Raw genomic sequence first — 19,228 nt, forward strand, 5'->3', positions numbered from 1 at the left:
AGCTACAGATTAAAAATGCCCAAGGCAAAGCGGTCAAAAGTCTGGCTTTACTTCACAGCAAAAGATGCAAACTCAGCAGCAACAAGTGCTTTAAGCTGATACTGTGATACTGTCAAAAGAGGTAACACCTCGAATCCAATGAAACACCTGGCGACGCATAGCGTTTTTTTTAAAAGCCCAGAAATGCGCCGTATTTGATAGCTTGCTGCGAGACCTCACACCGAGCACATCTACTGCGGGTGGGTTGCCTGTTATCGGACCGGGAGCAACATCCCCCAAAAACCCGAAGAAGAGAGTCCTGGCCCCTAGCCCTGCCAGTGTAGCAGAAATGATGAGGATGATGATGGCAGCAGCAGCCGTTCTTCTCTGCGTGAGTAGCTTAATGTTGTTCGTGTGTAATTTACGTTGAGTAGGCTAACCACGTTATTACATTAATGCATGTAAGGTGAACTAGCAAACATCATCATAGCTACATGCGGCTGTCTTCTTGTTTGATGGCAGATACTCCCTTCACCCTGGCCAAAAAGGCTAAAATGACCAAAGAAAAAGTGGAAAACAGTTAAACATGAGAGGTTTTTGGACAAAGTTTGTGTTTTTTCCATTGTTTAAGCACTGCTTCCAGCCAAGAGTGATGCCATATATGTCCTATAGCTGCAGAAAAGGCTAACATTGTTATCCTTTTACAAAAAAACAGCTGAACATGAGAGGTTTTTGGACCAATTTTGTGTTCTCCATTCTTTAAGCACCGGTTCGAGCACCGTTTAAGCACCGGCACCGTTTCAAAAGTACCGGTTTGGCACCGGTATCGGATAAAACCTAAACGATACCCATCCCTAGTCTTAACTTCTATGGAAGCTGTAAGGGTCGACTTTGTTTTCCATAGGACCGCACATCTATTCAGTTAAAGCACAGAATCAAACAACAGTTGCCTCCAGCTGCTTTATATTGATACAATAATAGAGAAAACCCCAGGAATTAGTGATAGTGGGAAGGAAGAACTCCCTTTTTGTCAGGAAGAAAATTTCAGCTGAACCAGGGTCAGGGAGGGGCATTACAGACAGCGTGCAGAGTTTGATATAGATATAGACTTTCAGCCTGTTCTCACAACAATATAGTGACGATTTGCCACGTCCGGAGGCGTTCCTGAGGAACGCGAAAGGTGACCTTCAGCATTCATATGCTACGTGCTGGGTTGTGGATGAAATCCAGCAAAAATGATGCTCCTGCGGTCATACACGTTCCAGCCATGTATCCTTAACCCTGTAACCTTATCCCTAACCTTAACCAGCACTCTAATGACGTGAGATAGTGTTTTCCAAAGCAAATTAAGTAAAACGAACGTACATGTGTAGATTTATTCCAAACTCATGTTTCCTCATTTTCCGATCTGGTAATATAGGGACGTGCTGGGTGCCCGGAAGCGTAATATACTGACGTTTTGTCACCTGGTGTAAAATGTTACGCTTTGGGAGTGAGAACATGTCACTATTTTAACTAAAGTATTCTTAATTTAAGCACAAATCAACCTGAATGCAAAAGTAATCTTAAGCTTGTTTTTGAAAGGGGCTGCTTCAAATCATGATGAGTCATAAAGCAATTAAACAAAACCTGAGGTTGAACTATAATAACAATCATACATGTCTAGTCAGATTTAGCTAAAAAACAGTATAGTTCAAGTTTAGGAGGAGACAATGACTTAAGTTTTTTAAAAAGGCCCTTTCACAGTGTACACACCTCCTCATGCACTCAGACTACCAGATGTGTGTGGCTGTGTAAACACACTCTGTAACCACTGCTGTGTTTTTGTGGTCAAGCTGGACCCACAAACAATGAGGCATCATGACACTAAAAGACAGATATTCTGTACTTGAGTAGAAATACAGATACTAGTGTTAAAAATACTCCAGTAAAAGTTGAAGTACTCATTCAACTTCTTTACTCCAGTAAAAGTGAAAAAGTACCGGCTCTGAAATGTACTCAGAGTAAAAAAGTAAAAGTAGCTGATTTTCTATCACCTATTTTTATGCAAAGCAGGCTGAACCTTGTGCTGCATTCATTTAACAATAAAATAAAATTAGTAGATGGGAATAATAAAGTTACTCAGCTGGAATCAGGAAAGAGAAAAAGAAGGAAAAAAACATGTTTATTTTCTGAGGGTGACTTTGCCTCGAAATAGAAAACATGTGTAGGGAAGAGGTTCAAGTAGATTCAGCAGGTGGAGGAATCCTAGAAATCAGTAGTAGTGGCTCATTGTGTGGGAAAGAATCACAGCTCATGATCATTTCTGTTCAGAGCTCCAGCAGATTTTTATAGCTCAGGCTGTGATCAGCTGACCTGCTGCTGCTCTGAGGTTTACTGCTCTTTGTGGATTTACCTGATTTTAACAGAAGTTTCATGAGCTGATTTTCATCCTCGACACTGACACTACACGGTCTATGCTGGCTTTGTATTAGACAGTATGAAGTTGGTATGAAGGTAGAATTCGGTCAGTGGATCTCAGCATCCTCAGCTTAAAATCATATGAATCTCTGCTCCCCTCGATGTAACCAAACTCTGCCCATGAAACCACGGCCGCTGTGCACCAGTCACACTGTTCTTTACTTTAAATCCATCACAGTGCAGCAAACTAACCTGTTTGTCCTGCACTGAACTGCAGAGGATTTTCATGCAACCTTAAATAACAACCTCAGTTTGGTTTGTAGCACATTTCACAATATGAAAAAAACCCATAATGCCACATGTACTTTACATTTCCAGTTCATCAAACAGCGTCCTTACTATTAAATCTACCCTCTGTTCTTCCTCTCCTGCCTTTCTTATCTTTCTCCATCTCTGAGTGAAGTCAGCTCTCTTCCTTTTCTGTGAAATACAGCAGCTGGACCTTCAGTTGTTTGTTGAACTGATAGAAAGGTTACATTTGAAATCACCTGACACTTAAAAAAATGTAACTCTCTTTCTGCTCGCTCGTCTTCTGTATGGATAGAGGCTGAAGTACCGCAACTTACAGACACCTGCAGTTTTTCGGGTGTTGTGCCAAGAAATTAATAAATAAAAACACCCAATTTAACCCCTTCAACTATGCCACACAGGGTTTTGGGGTTTGTTCGTTTTTTGCATCTTTCATGTCTTTTTGTGCCACATCTCCTGGTAATAAATGCATTTCATGTGTTTCAGTTTGGGCTCAAATCACTTTGATGTTTGAAACCCGCCGTGATGTGAAATAAAAACCCCTCAAAGCGTTAAACCAAAAGTAACGAGCCTGTTTTGAAAATGTAAGGAGTACAAAGTACAGACATTTGTTTGAACATTCAGGGAGTAAAAGTAAAAAAACTACTCAGGTAAAGTACAGAACTGAAAGCTCTACTTCAGTACAGTTACTTTGTTACCTCCCGACTCTGCTGAAGGACCAGCATTATGTGCAGCGTTGCAGCTTGCTGTAGCACAGGACTGTGACCCACACACACATTTTCCACACGTCTCACTGGTATGATGAAGAAAACAAAACCTCCAAAAACCAGGAATTACTTCTACCGAGCTCTCCCCCTTGACCCTGTTGATAGTTCCAACCACGAATACTTTGTTGAGTCACTATTTAAAAGGCTGCAGCCTTTAAATATGTGGGTGTCGTGTGGATCTTGTGAGGCCCACTGGACATATCAAACCAACGGATCACTTTGTCAAGGCTGTAAGGCTTTCATTTCCCCTGTTGTGCCTGTGATTTTATCACACAAATAAACAGACACTGAAGCTTCTGCTGGAGCCTGAAGATCTGACACAGGCTATTTTGTAAGTCTTATCTGTGTTACTTATGCAACGTTGACACAGGAATACACAGGAAAAAACCCAGAGCGAAGCCTCTTTGTCCTAAATAAGCAAACAGGTTTGATGCTTACGACATAAACAAGGACAGAAACACTAATTGGAAGCACTGAAGAGGAAATTGTCTTTCGGGTAGTTTGTATACAGGAAACATATGTCCTGTCACTTTCTTTATATACAGCCTTATAACACAGACTGAGCTGAGTGATTATAAATACATGAACGAGGTAATATAAGATATTATGGGAGACAGGATATCAACAATAGGGATTTAATAATGAAATAAGAGCTAATATCTCAAGCTCACTCAGAGATAAGTGACATATGTTTCACCGTTTCTAACTGACAACAAGGGGAATGTGTTTGGAAAAACTAGTAACTCAGTGTCCATCAAGTCATCGGCTCAGACACACTAATGCACTCCTAGATGAAGTTTGTATGTCTTAACTTGAGCTAAACATCTGAGGCATGTACACGAGACGTCCACTTAAAAGCTGCTCCGTCAGTCTGCACCAGCTGGCGCCGCATTTTAATTTGGCAACAACGGCGGCATTAATTTATTTCTGACGGCTTGATGGCTGATTCCTGAGGAAAGAGGAGGAAAGCAAGCCAGATGTAATGCTTTCACACGCATACTCATCTCCTTTCATCTCCTTCCTTCAACACATACTGTTTATGTTGCCAGAATAAAATAGGCTAGAGAGCACTCAACTGAAAATCCCATTGAGAGTAAAAGACGCTCACCCTCCTCCTTTAACTTCACTCGGCGCTCTTTAAACAAAAACGAAACACATCAGAGCGGGAAACGTAAACTCGTGTCGGGCAGTTTTTGTCTTTTGACGAATGACGAGCTGAAACAAAAAAGCCTCCCATCGGATGCATTAAATGCCCTTTGCACCGTTTGCCCATAATGTTTCTATTGTGGTGTGAAAAAAGACATTTTATGTTGCAAACGTCTGATAGCAACACAATGAATAATTTAAAAAACTAACATCACCCAGGTCCACTTAAACAGTTCTGCAGAGGGAGCCCGGCACTCGTACAAGTCTTTCCAGCACTAATGACAAACAAGTGCAGCCTACTTCGATGCAGCAGATGCTCAGCTGATGTTTGTTCTCACCTTGATTTCTTGCCAGATGTCTTATCGGCACTGTGGGCTAGCTGCCCACCGAGGAGAGTTAGAAAGTAGACACTCATTATAAATAAGACGGTGCTTTATATGAAAGCAAGCTCCAGTTTTTCCTGGAGCAACAACAGAAGCAGATTGTAATCCGGCTTAAGAAAAAACTGCTGACCAAAAGACTTCTGCCTGCCATCAGGGTCACGTCAAGTCCAGTGTCATATTTTGGGATATTTGGGGGTGAACTTTGAACTTTGCCAGATCTTTTTGCACAGTAGTGGACAATCAGTTTGCTTTTGGACCTTTATGTAAACTAAATGATAACTACTTAATAATTCTCTTGAAGAGATGCATCAGGTAACGTCCTCTTGTAGCACTGATTTAAGCCTCATTTGTCCAAAAGTTATTCATTTGTTAGATGGAAAAGAAAGAGTGGCATACTGTAGTCGCGCCACAGTCTGGGTCTTTTGGACTTGAATCAATAATATTAATGAGCCTCCTCTGCAAGAGAGATCTGCTGCTGACTCAAACACACTTGGTTCTCTTTGGTTACACATCAAAAGATCTTTAAAGGCAGTAAGGGACATAAAAACGTCGGCTTAGACTGAAGTCCAGGTTATGTCTGCTGTTACCATCTGTCTGGCATCTCAACTCATTTCTTCATTAATCTGAGCATAAGCAGGATCATCACTAAAAAACCTGACAGTCCTTGTTTTCAGTTTCATGCTGAAACAATCCAGAAATGCAGTTTCTCAGTTAATGTTCACAACATTCGTCACATTGCCTCCCATTTCCTTATCAGGTATCTGACGGACACAACACTCACCACTCCAACATAAACACATACTAGACTTTAAACAGTGATATTGGGCCAAGCTGTATAACATCTCAGATTCTGACTAAAGAGAACTGAAGGAGCAACAAGTGTTTAAAAGATCATTGTCTGAGGATATAATCCATTATTTGTTTTAATCAGATTGACAGTGAACAGTAAAAAGCAGTATTAAGAAACTAGAAACAGAAGTTATTTTTCATAGGTACTGCAAATATGAAAAATAAATTAGTGGGGAAAAGCACTACAACTGTAGTCTGGAAACATTAATATAATTATAATCATTGTAAAAAATAAAGCTGACTACTGATTTCACCTACCGTGGATTATTTTTAGAACATAACTCTCGCGATAAACAAGGGGGCGCTGTATATCAAAGTAGCGGGTAAGGCCTAGCAGACTCAATCCGGTCCACTCGCCTGTGCCGAGACACCGATCAGCCAGCGCTGACTCAGTTATCATGTTGAGTAGCCCTTCTCATTGTTGTCATGAACTGGATATCGTCTTTGTCCTGCCTTCCTCAAGAATCAAGTAAAAATAAAAAAATAAAAGTTGCATTAATATTTTACTTAAATCTGTTAAATAATCAGAACTATGACTCAGAATTCTTGAATGAAGTTTCCCTCGTTCTGCTCGATGTGTTCAGATGACATATATTCACTATATCAGCTTTAGGGCGTCAGCATGTCAGTTTGTTTGTAGTGTATCATGGCGCCTCCCAGGGGTTAACAGAAGATGAATTAATACATCCGCTTCTCATCTGGATGCATTTGGCCTCATCAATAAATTTCCCCCAGGCATAGGAAAGGTTACCTAATGACATTTAAGCAGCACTGACATTAAGCAGTATATACATAACCATCACAGCACATGAAGAAAATCAAAGTCCCCTGTTACAGGAAAAAAAGAGAGAGAGAAATAATTGGGAATCATATCACTGACTCATTTCCTGTGTTACTGTGATGCTGATTCACCAGCCAGGCAAAGAAAACCAACACACATACATGAAGCTTTCCTGCGTTTCTTAAAAATACTTTCCGAGGGTGCCTTCGTATGTCTTCCAAACACACAACTGGCAGAGACTGCACGATGTAGGGTATGCATAGGGGCGCACACAAACATGTATACGAGGGTTTAACACAGTGCTTTGCCAATATTGTTTCAACCGGTTTGCTATTTGTTAATTTAATTTAATTGAAACTGAAAGAGAGGGAAGACAGAGAATAGATGAGTAATGATAGAAGAAAAACAGGACAGAGACTGCATTCATACAGTCTCTGTCACTGTGTGTGTGTGTGTGTGTGTTGCCCGAGGAACAGTTGATGGATTTGCTGCTTGACTGCTCACACAGATTGGTGCCTGCTGTGATGGCAGCCTTGAACTGAAATTACGTGCACACTCTCACATACACAAAGGGAACTACACATAATTGCAAAAAAACTGTGTGCGCGCACGAGTGTATTTGTGTGTATTCTTAAGTTGGGACGAGCGGGCGTGTTGCCTCCAGGAGGCCATTTAAAGCTCTGTGGAAGGATGGATGAACACAAGGCCAGCCGAAGCACCAGAGAAGATGAGACAGGTTCAAAATGCTGTGTTTATGCATTGATTAGTAGCTAGGCTTTTTTTTACCCACTGATAGGTGCGTAATTTTTTAGCAAATCAGTCATAAAGCAGTCGACTCCTCTGATTATTATCTTTTGTTCAAAAAAGTGTGTGAAATGTTTTTGAAGTGAAGAGAAAACAGGGATTAGTTTAAACGTCCTGAAGGATCTCAGAGCCGCTTCCTGAGCTCAGTTTTCCAGTTACTCTGATGATAGGCTGAGATCATAGTTCATCCAGGTCTTGTTAACTCCTCCCTGATGACACAAATGAGAGGTGGACAAATAGTTTGGTCTTGAAAGTTGTGAAGATTTGTGTTTTGTTCCCATGTTTGGGCTAAACAGGGATAGCAGGGAGAAAGAACGTTCAACGACACCATCTATTAATCCACCAATAATGACGGAGCCTGAGAAAAGATTCTGTCTTACACAAAAACTACTTTACCTCACACTCATTTCTCCCCAGTTCCATCAGGATATATGAGTTTTTATTAAATGCCACATACGATCATTAGCTGACATCAGGTGTTTGAACCAGGTAGCTGTGAATTCCCTATGGAGACGCTGAGGACAATAAATTGTATGTAAAAGTAGCTATATTGGACATATATGTTCAATTAAATTAAAGTGTGTCAATAATCTGTATATGTATGTCTCTTTATGTGATTCTTATTTCCTTCTGTGGCTCTTAGTGTGATTTAATTTGACACCCTTGATTAAAGAATGAAACACATTGGTTAAAAACTGAATGACCATTGAATGAATGGGATCATCTCTAGTGGAAAGTTACTGAGACAGTGTTGTTTAGACTAGAATGAGAGAACTTCTATAATAAAACTGTTAGGGGCACACCACCATTTTGAGATCCACGGCAGCGTGTCATGCAGGACGCATCCCCCTTTTAGAAGTAATAAAGTGTTAAATGGTCTACTGAGCAGTGTTTTGTCTTCCATCGGATGCCTCTGAGAAATCCAAAGAACTCGGTGAAGTGTTGATATTTACAATTGGGGGCTCGTCCGGGATTCCAATAGGAGGCTGAGGAAGATAGATTGGGCGATCTGGACACAAAAGAAGGTGTTGATATTTACACCTTCTTTTGTGTCTTTTTCTTCATTTTGAGTATAAAGCGATGAAATTAAATTGTCATACGTTGTACTTGGGTAGGGGTTGTGGTGACACGGAGATTTATTTATTCATTTTAAAAATGGAGGCAAGCCCAGAATTTGTAATAAAACACTGATAATGTAACGATATTGCAGATTATTTGAATGTTGCATACATACACACACAAAGGCAAATATAAACTGGAAAAAGGGATAAAATGTAAATCATTCAAATTTCCCGCCAAAACTGCTGGTAAGTTATCATAGCCATCATTTGGAGTAGATGTCCCCAAGCCCCACGGCACGGACCGTGGTCGTTTGGGCCACAGGACTTGAGGCTCGGGTGTGAACTTTATGGGTTTTATTGGTTTTTATCGTTAACTCGGTTTCCCTGGGTCTTTTCCCGTGTGTTATGAATAAATCTTTTTTTTGGTACCAGTACTGGTTTTATTTTGTTGTATTTATCCGCAACACCTTAAAGGTCGGTGTGTGAAAATATTGTCGGACATAAACCGGTCTGTGGCGCAAAAAAGGTTGGGGGGCCGCTGCTTTAGCATCAGGGATTTTGGGACAAGACCCTCAAAGTCAAACTTTTCTCAAACCTGAGGTAAGAATACCACTGATTGATGAATTAAATGGCTATCCAGGCAATCGAAACATGGAAAGTCAACTACCTCTGCTTTTATTTAAATGAGAACCGTTGTTGGGTGCTGATTAAGCTCACATCCCACGAGGCCAGAGAGCAGCGGTCCGGGTTATAGTCTAACCCAGCGGTCCCCAACCCCCGGGCATCGGACCGGTACCGGTCCGTGAGTCATTTGGTACCGGGCTGCGAGAGTTGAGGCTCAGGTGTGAAATGTATGGTTTTCAGGGTTTTTATCGGTGTTCAGCGTTATTTTGTTATCGTTTTTATCGTTAACTCTGTTTTCCTGGGTCTTTTCATGTGTGTTATGAATAACTCTTCTATTTTTCAGTACCGGTACTAGTTTTATTTTGTTGTATTTTTCCGCGACACCTTAAAGTCCGGTCCGTGAAAATATTGTCGGGCATAAACAGGTCCGTGGTGCAAAAATGGTTGGGGACCGCTGGTCTAACCCACAGGCCTTTGCTACATGTCTTCCCCCTCTCTCTCCCCTCTTTGCTGTCTCTATCCAAAAAAAGCAAAATGCCAATAAATAATATAAAATAAAATAAAAACATCCAACAGAACACCCCTGTTAGACTAATAAACAAACCATTTGCTTTTCGAGGTAAAATGCATTTTTCTTCCTCTTTATTTTACATGAACATCGCACATATTCAAAATATAAATAATAGTCATCTAGAACCCCGCTCATCGCTTTAACGCAACAAACACGTTGGCTCATCTCATTCGAACCAGACTGATAGAGAGCTACAGTCTTGACACTAAAGCCAGAGAAGCAGTACAAGCAAGAGTGAAAGTCACGACCCAGCAGGTACTTTAAACAGCCCTGACACTGATTGAGACTAAGTGGCAGGATGAGTCAGTAAACACTGTAGGGCTTCATCCAGTAGCAGTGAACAAAGGATGTTTGCACCCACACATGTCGTGCATAAATTAAAGTATATTTATATAAGAAGGGCACTTCTGATGCGTTTTTAATGTGCTTGTTCAAATTCATGTCCACTTAAGGGCAATTTACTTCCTGAGTTTGAAAGTTGGATTTAAACAGACAAAAAGATTTGAGTTCAAGCCAGCAGAGAGGTGACTTTGGTGATAGAGTCCTCTTGGCTGTGCAACATTTGAAATCAATAAAAGACATAATTGACTTGAGCTGGCGAATGAGAGGTCATGCCAGAATTTTAAAGTCTTTTATAGTGGATGTCATGTTGTTTAGAGAGAAAGGAAGAGGACATGCAGATGTTTAAGCCATGATTCTTTAAAAAGATCATTTCCTGTCCTAAATTTATGGATGATTGAAGATTAAGTATCATCTGGATAAAGACCATCTAATGTTCTGAAAGTGTAAACCTTTGTTTCTGACAGGCAGTGCTGACAGTCATAACAAAAGCAAAAAGCAAAGCAGCGAGTGGACATCCGTGTCATCCCGCAAAGTGTGAAACTTTGTGCTGAAACTTTTTGGTGTAACCTCATTAGCGGTGACAGTGTCCGTCGCTGTGCTTTCTCAGCATCCAGTGAAACTGATTTTGTTTTGTTCCATTGTGACATGTTGATCCCCCACACACACACACACCCCATCTACCCCCCATTCTGTCTGTCTTTCTTTTTTAGTGGTGCATCAGGGAGCAGCAGTGAATCAGAAAGCAGCTCAGAGTCTGACACCGACGAGTCTGAGAGCAGCTCCAGTGACAGCGAGTATAATCAGGCCTCCCGCACAAACACTCCAGAGGTAGGATGACAACTCGATCTGTGTGTGTGTGTGTGTGTGTGTGTGTGTGTGTGTGTGTGTGTGTGTGTGTGTGTGTGTGTGTGTGTGTGTGCTTGTGTGTGTGTATGTGTGTGTGTGTGTATGTGTGTGTGTGTGTGCTTGTGTGTATTTATGCAGATTTCCTGGTAACTGTGTGCACACAGTGGGTACCAACTGGGTAAACACACAATTTATTGGGAGAAAATGCTAACCATTGTTAAAATGGTTAAATACAAATAAGTAAATATTATATTCCCTTATGTTTAATGTATTGTAAAATAAATGAAGAGTCATGAAAGGTGATCCTTTTTCTCAGCTGTTAGATCTCATTTAGCCAGTTTTTTTCTGTATCACATGCAGTAATGTGTTAAAGTCTTGAGCCACCCTTCGATTCTTTAGATTTTTCTAGGAATGGTCCTGGGATTTATTGAAACATGCAAAAATAAATGGAAATACAGTACCTAAGGCAAAAGCAGAGTTTGTAGTTCTAATAGGTTAAAAAAGTCTGTAAGTCAGTTAGGGATGGGTATCGTTTAGGTTTTATCCGATACCGGTGCCAAATCGGTACTTTTGAAACGGTGCCGGTGCTCAAACGGTGCTCAAACCGGTGCTTAAAGAATGGAGAACACAAAATTGGTCCAAAAACCTCTCATGTTCAGCTGTTTTTTGTAAAAATATAACAATGTTAGCCTTTTCTGCAGCTATGGGGCATATATGGTATCACTCTTGGCTGGAAGCAGTGCTTAAACAATGGAAAAAACACAAACTTTGTCCTAAACCTCTCATGTTTAAATGTTTTCCACTTTTTCTTTGGTCATTTTAGCCTTTTTAGCCAGGGTGAAGGGAGTATCTGCCATCAAACAAGAAGACAGCAGCATGTAGCTATGATGATGTTTGCTAGTTCACCTTACATGCATTAATGTAATAACGTGGTTAGCCTACTCACGCAGAGAAGAATGGCTGCTGCTGCCATCATCATCCGTCATCATTTCTGCTACACTGGCAGGGCTAGGGGCCAGGACTCTCCTCTTAGTGTTTTTGGGGGATGTTGCATAACAGGCAACCCACCCGCAGTAGACGTGCTTGGTGTGAGGTCTCGCAGCAAGCTATCAAATACGGCGCATTTCTGGGCTTTTAAAAAAAACGCTATGCGTCGCCAGGTGTTTCATCGGATTTGAGGTGTTACCTCCTTTGACAGTATCACAGTATCAGCTTAAAGCACTTGTTGCAGGCTGCTGAGTTTGCATCTTTTGCTATGAAGTACAGCCAGACTTTTAACCGCTTTGCCTTGGGCATTTTTAATCTGTAGCTCTGCTTTAACAGAACGTACGTACGTACCTGGCCCCGCCTACTATCCTCGGAAACGTAAAATGATTGGCTAGAATCTAAAGTGTATCACAGCTCAGGAAAAAAAAGCACCGAAATAAAGCACCGAAATGTGCGCTGCTTTTCGGTCTGGTTACTACCGTTTATGTCAGAACCGGTGCCATCATGGCACCGGACACCGGTACCCATCCCTAAAGTCAGTTGATATGAGCGCCAACCGACCTCACAAATCACATGATAGGCTAGGTTTCACAATGAGTTCACCTGAAATCTTGGCTGATTGTGACCTACACCCGTCTTCACACCTTGGCTTGTTCAAGGTTCTTTATTTGTCACATGCATAGTTATACAAGTATAACACACAGTGAAATGTAGCCTGACACGCTCCTTGACATGTGCAAAAAAAAATTATATATACTATATATATATAAATATATATATAGTATATACATTGGGTGAATGTGCAGTAGTAGCAGCAAGCAGGTGAATTCTGTACATTAATATGAATAGACATCTGACTATTTTACAGGATAGACAATATAAACATATTTAAAATTAAAGGAATTGAAATGTACATTGTGCCTTGGTTTAGTGTCTGGAAGAGAGTCCTGTCTCAGTCAATTATAGATGATGTGAGCGGGCGGGTGTGTGTGTTTAGGGCACGGATGGCTTGGGGATAGAAGCTCCTCTTGAGTCTCTCTGTCCTTGCCCGGAAGATGCGGAACCTTCTACCAGATTGCAGAAGTTGGAACAGTTTGTTGCCTGGATGGGACGGGTCCTTCAGTATCTGCGCTGCTCTAGTCCGGCATCTCCTGGTGTAGGTGTCCTGAAGCGGGGGGAGAGCAATCCTGCAGCAGCGTTCTGCTGTATGGATCACTCTCTGGAGAGCTTTTTGGTCCTTCACACAGCTGTTCCCAAACCACGATGTCATGTTCTGTGTGAGGATGCTCTCCACAGCGCCTGTATAGAAAATCCTGAGGATCTTTGGAGAGACCCTGAACTTCCTCAGTTGTCGTAGGTGATACAGGCGCTGCCTAGCCTTTTTGGTCTGGACCTGAATGTGGGCAGCCCATGTCAGGTCTGAGGAGATGTGGACACCAAGATACTTGAAGGACTGCACCCTCTCCACTGGAGCTCCATTGATGATAATGGGCTTGTAGTCTCTGTGCTGACTCCTTCTGAAGTCCACCAACAGCTCCTTGGTCTTGCTGACGTTCAGCTGGAGGTGATTGTCCTGGCACCACGATGCCAGATTCTTCACTTCATCCATGTAGGCCGCCTCATCGTTGTTGGAGATGGCACCCAACACCACTGTGTCGTCAGCAAACTTCACAATGGTATTGGAGCCATGGGTGGCCACACAGTCTGAAGTGTAGAGGGAGTAGAGCAGTGGCGAGAGGACACATCCCTGAGGTGCTCCTGTGTTGATGGTGATGCTGTTGGAGAAGCACCTGCCCACCCTCACCACCTGAGTTCTGCCAGTGAGGAAGTCCAACACCCATGCACATAGACGGCTGTTAAGTCCCAGATCCCTGAGCTTTGTGAACAGTCTGCAGGGCACTATTGTGTTAAACGCTGAACTGTAATCAACAAACAGCATTCGCACATAGTTACCCTGTTTCTTGTCCACGTGGCTGAGAGTGGTGGATCTGTTGGATCTGTAGGCGAACTGCAGCGGATCTGTGGTGTCTGGGATGGAGGAGGAGATGATGTTCTTCAGCAGCCTCTCAAACACCTTCATTACTACCGAGGTCAGTGCAACTGGCCGGTAATCGTTCAGGGATGAGGGTTTGCTGTTCTTGGGCACAGGGATGATGGTGGATCTTCTGAAGCATGTGGGGACCACAGACTTCGCCAGGGACTCGTTGAAGATGTAAGTGAACACACCTGCTAGCTGGTCAGCACAGCAGCGCAGCAGATGGCCGGTGATGCCATCTGGCCCCGCCGCTTTCCTTGTGTTCACTCTCCTCAAAGCCACTCGGACGTCATGCTCCGCGATGCTGGTCACCGGTCTCTCGCTGATGACGTCACTGTCCTCGGTAGTCAGGCGGTAGATAGCATTAGCCGCCTGGCTAACCTCGAAACGGGCGTAGAACTGATTCAGCTCGTTGGTGAATGCAGAGTCAGCGTTGATCAGCGCAATGTCCCTGGCTTTGTAGTCCGTAATGGTGCGTAGTCCGTGCCACATACTTCGTGTGTCGCCCTGGTGGAAGTGGGACTCCACACGTTCCCGGTACCGGCGTTTGGCATCTCTCACCGCACGCCGTATGAGGCCGCTTTGTAGGCGCTCATATCGCCAGTGACGAGACCCGCGTTGTAGGGGGCGGTCCTGGCGTTTACTGCAGTGCGGATCGATCTGTCGATCCACGGTTTCTGGTTTGGGAATGTGGTGACTCTCGCAGTGGGGATAATCTCCTCCACTAGCATATTGACGAAGCATACTGCTACTTCCGTAAACTCGTTGATGTCGACTGCGCATGCTCTGAACATGTCCCAGTCTACGTCGTTGAATGCGTCCTGTAGCGTAGCTTCTGATTGGGCAGTCCACCGTTTTACCTCCCTCGTGGTCACATCTTCCCTCCGTATGCTTTGTTTATACTGGGTGATGAGGAAGATGGCGTTGTGGTCAGACTTCCCAAAAGCCGGGTGTGAGACCGCTTTGTAGCCCTGCTTGTATGGCGTGTAGCAGTGATCCAAAATTCGATCCCCTCTCGTTGGACACGAGACATGCTGGTAAAAGTTTGGCATGACTTGTCTGAGGTTTGCTTTGTTAAAGTCTCCTGCTACAATGAGGGCTGCGCCCGGGTCCTTGTTTTGAAGCGAGCTCAGCACATCATGTAATTGGGACAAAGCCATACCTGTGTCCGCTTGGGGTGGGATGTAGACCGCCGTGGCGATGACCGAGTTGAACTCACGGGGCAGATAGAAAGGGCGGCACTTAATGCTCAGGAACTCCAGATGTGGCGAGCAGCCGCTGGAGAGAGTAGAAATGCTCCTGGCATCACAACACTTTCTGTTTACCATGAAACACACTCCCCCACCTTTGGTTTTGTTTGACTCTGCCGTTGTGTGGTTAGGTAGAGGATCAATAGGGGGTCCATTGTCCCTCTGGGGGGGACACTCCCACAGGGCTTAAATCTGTGACTCTCCAGTGTAAGGACGGAACTGAGTGAACAAGCCGTTCTCAGAAAACTTGGAGAATTATTCCTTAAGATTAATTTAAAAGTGGTAAGATAGAAAGCTAGGCTCCTTTTATATAAAGATAAAGAAATGAGGGGTCACTCGAGATTTTTACACAGTACTGTCAACAACGCACCAATACAAACACTGAGGCTGTGAATATCTTCAGCTCTGACAAATCTCTCCAATTTTATTTTCATTTTATAAGAGGCAGATACCCTTTCACTGCTATTCTCCCGATTCACAGCTTCTCACTTTACTGTAAATCTTACTGTCTGTAAATTAAATGAACTCTCCCCACTCTGTCTTGTCAGTGCTCTGAAAGTCATAAAACTCCATCTGCAGAAAAAACAAATTACGACAATATTTATCGCATTATTTCAATGCCTCGACGCTGCTTGGGTTTATAGGCGTGTGCCGTGAAACACACTGGAAGAAACTGATGTAAAGAGACAAAGCAGTAAAAAAATCACAGCACAAACAAAATAAAAAGTTGTCTTTTTCCTCCTATTAGCCCGAGCCTCCGTCAACCAACAAGTGGCAGCTGGACAGCTGGTTGAATAAGGTCCAAGCTCAGACCAAACCCCTGGTTCCCCCACAACAAGAACATCATGGCACAGGTTGGTAGACATGGAAGGTTAAAGCCATTCTGTCCACGAAGAACTGCAGGATGTGCTAAATAGCCTAGATAAACATATCTTGGTTAGGTTACAATTACCTATTCTAGTCAAATGGTCCACTGCTTAGGCTCCATCAACCAGGGTCCAGAGACATTCTCCCCAGGCAATGAGGCACCGGGAGTGGGTACGGCTGCCAAAACTAAGCCCTGTGGATCGAGCAGTACGCCTGTTCCAGCTGCACCTACAGTGGAGCACAAGGACACGAGGGCAGCTTTCTGGTAGGTTTGTTTAGAATATTGCTAAAGTAGCTCTTCAAAATAGCATCTGCTGAATGAAAGACTGAATGAAAGACTAATTGTAGGTTGCAGCTGGCAAAAATGTGTCTTAACCATCTATATATGAAAAAAATGTGTTTTGTTTTCTTCAGCCCGGGCAGAGAGAAGGCAAAGGCCAAGCTGAGTCAGAAGGCCTCGGGGGAGGGCCAGAGGTCTAAGATGAGGCTGTCGCTGGGCCTGTTGTCGGGGCCCGAGGTCACGACCCCAAGGAGGAACACCACAGGGAAGAAACAGCCCAGACGGACAGAGAGGTCAAACAGCGTGGAGGATAATCAGAACCAGACATGGAACAGAGCAAACCAGCACAGGTAAGAAATAAAGGAAATGATGATTGTGTTTGCTTGTGTTTTACTTCTAATATAGTAGAAGCTTTGTTGGAGTAGTAATTGTTTGTTGTTGTTAACAACGTTTTTTCATTGTAGACACAGAAAAGTAGTTCTTCAAAATAGATATGTAACACTGGCAGGACAGATTCATATAAGATAAATATAGTGCTGTAAAATCCTCACCATAGCATATAGTCCCTCTAATGGCTGAATATAATATATTTCAATTAATTAAATCTTTATTGGCAGACTACATGTCCATAAAAACAAGACAAGAAACACACACACACACAACTCCCCCCCCCCCCCCCCCCCCACACACACACACACAACACAAGGTATACCATTAAATATATATATGTATATAAATAAGTATATAAAGCATTTGTAAAAATATAAAACCATAATATACATAAAACACAATTACTTAAAATAAATCAATAAATACACAAACACTTTAACCAGTGCTTTCTGAGACTGGATGAGTAACGGGAACCACTCACTGTCGGATCTGTAAGTGCTAAAATTATACTGTTACTCGAACCATCCAGTCGTTCTCTAAAATTGAACATTAACTTTCTTAAAAGTGCTTTAAAAGTCCAGACACCTACAGCTACAAACATCTGACTGGCACTACCACTTCTAGGTATCCTGCAAAGGATTCTCATCGCATCATTATATGCAACATGCAGCTTCTGCATGCTACATTGTTTGTAGGATGACCACAAGGGGGCAGTATATAGCGGTGTGCAATACGCTTTAAACAAAGCCACTTTAACTGGAAGTGAACAAAAGCTGAATTTGCGTGCAATAGTATTTGCCTGCACATAGAGCTTACATCGTTGTCTGTATATGTCATCATCATCATTCATTTGCTCAGTAATAAAGTGACCGAGGTATTTCACCTTTTTATGAACTTCAAGAGTTTTTTGTGCCAGTTTAAACAAAGGGAAATTTAGCTGTTTATCCTGCTTGGTTCTACATATCAAAACAGCACTTTTAGCAGCATTGTACTCAATGTCATATTGCACACCATATTCAGTACAGACATTAAGAAGATATATAATAATGTAATATAATATATAACCACTGAGTTCAGCTGGCATGCTCACATCTGTCACATCTGTTGTGATATACTGTAGTGGACATGGATATAATTTTTTGAAGTCATAGTGTACATATATATATATATATATATATATATATATATTGTGGCTGTTCAACTTGTAGCCAAGCATCTCACTGATCACTGCTGCCATATTGTTGAACAGCCACAAGGGGCAGTACCCTCCATGGAGAAGGAGGCTAGAGGACAAGATCAAAGTAGCACGGAGGGAGGTTAGCCAACTAACGGAGTTGCAGAAAGGTGCGACAAAGAAGGTGCATAAGAAATACAGCAAGCTGTCCATACCTGAGGCCTTGGAAACTGCCAAGCAAAGACTCACAGCCTTGGCCAGCCGCTTGAGGAGGTACACCAGAGAGATAGAAGGCAGGAGAATAAACCAGCTGTTCTCCACAGAACCAGCAAAGGTGTACTCTCAGTGGCAAGGGAACAATAAGAGAACAGCACCACCAAGGCTGGAGACGGAGCAATACTGGAAGGGCATATGGGAGAAGGACACAACCCACAACGGCAATGCTCAGTGGCTAGTGGATCTGAGGGCAGACCACAGCGACCTCCCTGAACAGGGTCCAGTAACCATCACAGTGGCAGATATCCAAGAAAGGGTCTCCAGTATGAAGAGTTGGACAGCACCAGGGCCCGACATGGTTCACGCCTACTGGCTAAAGAAGCTGACTGCACTCCACGAGCGCCTGGCAGCCCAAATGAACCAGCTGCTAGTTAACGAGAGACACCCGGAATGGCTGACCGAAGGTCGGACGGTCCTGATCCCCAAGGACCCCAAGAAGGGACCGGTCCCCTCCAACTACCGACCAATAACCTGCCTCAGTACTACATGGAAGCTCCTGTCAGGCATCATATCGGCTAAGATGAACAGGCACATGGGTCAATACATGAGCGGGACACAGAAAGGAATTGGCAAGAATACCAGAGGCGCAAAACACCAGCTACTGGTAGACAGAACAGTCAGCCGAGACTGCAAGACCAGACTGACCAACCTGTGCACTGCCTGGATTGATTACAAGAAGGCCTATGACTCAATGCCCCACAGCTGGATACTGGAATGCCTAGAATTGTACAAGATCAATGGGACCCTAAGAGCCTTCATCAGGAACTCAATGGGGATGTGGCGTACAACACTAGAGGCCAACTCCAAGCCCATAGCACAAGTTACCATCAAGTGCGGGATCTACCAAGGAGATGCTCTGTCCCCACTGCTGTTCTGCATAGGCCTGAACCCCCTCAGTGAGATCATTAACAAGACTGGCTACGGATACCGACTACAGAACGGAGCAGTTGTCAGCCACCTCCTGTACATGGATGACATCAAGCTATATGCCAAGAGTGAACGAGACATCGATTCACTGATCCACACTACCAGGCTATACAGCAATGACATTGGAATGTCGTTCGGACTGGAGAAGTGTAGTCGGATGGTAACAAATAGAGGGAAGGT

At 43.1% G+C, this 19,228-nt stretch overlaps 1 protein-coding gene across 3 annotated transcripts in view; it reads left to right on the forward strand.

Annotated features, from left to right (window-relative positions):
* aff2 (AF4/FMR2 family, member 2) overlaps nt 1–19,228 on the forward strand; it is a 210,005-nt gene that overhangs the window by 145,789 nt on the left and 44,988 nt on the right. For all 3 annotated transcript variants that reach the window (XM_004563274.3, XM_014409891.3, XM_076890802.1), the window contains 4 exons: nt 10,727–10,844; nt 15,883–15,988; nt 16,116–16,266; nt 16,416–16,631. In XM_004563274.3, coding sequence (XP_004563331.1) covers nt 10,727–10,844; nt 15,883–15,988; nt 16,116–16,266; nt 16,416–16,631 — 591 coding nt within the window. The remainder of the gene's footprint in view (nt 1–10,726; nt 10,845–15,882; nt 15,989–16,115; nt 16,267–16,415; nt 16,632–19,228) is intronic.

The sequence above is a fragment of the Maylandia zebra genome, linkage group LG2 (assembly GCF_041146795.1).
Source record: "Maylandia zebra isolate NMK-2024a linkage group LG2, Mzebra_GT3a, whole genome shotgun sequence".
Classification (NCBI taxonomy): Eukaryota; Metazoa; Chordata; class Actinopteri; order Cichliformes; family Cichlidae; genus Maylandia; species Maylandia zebra.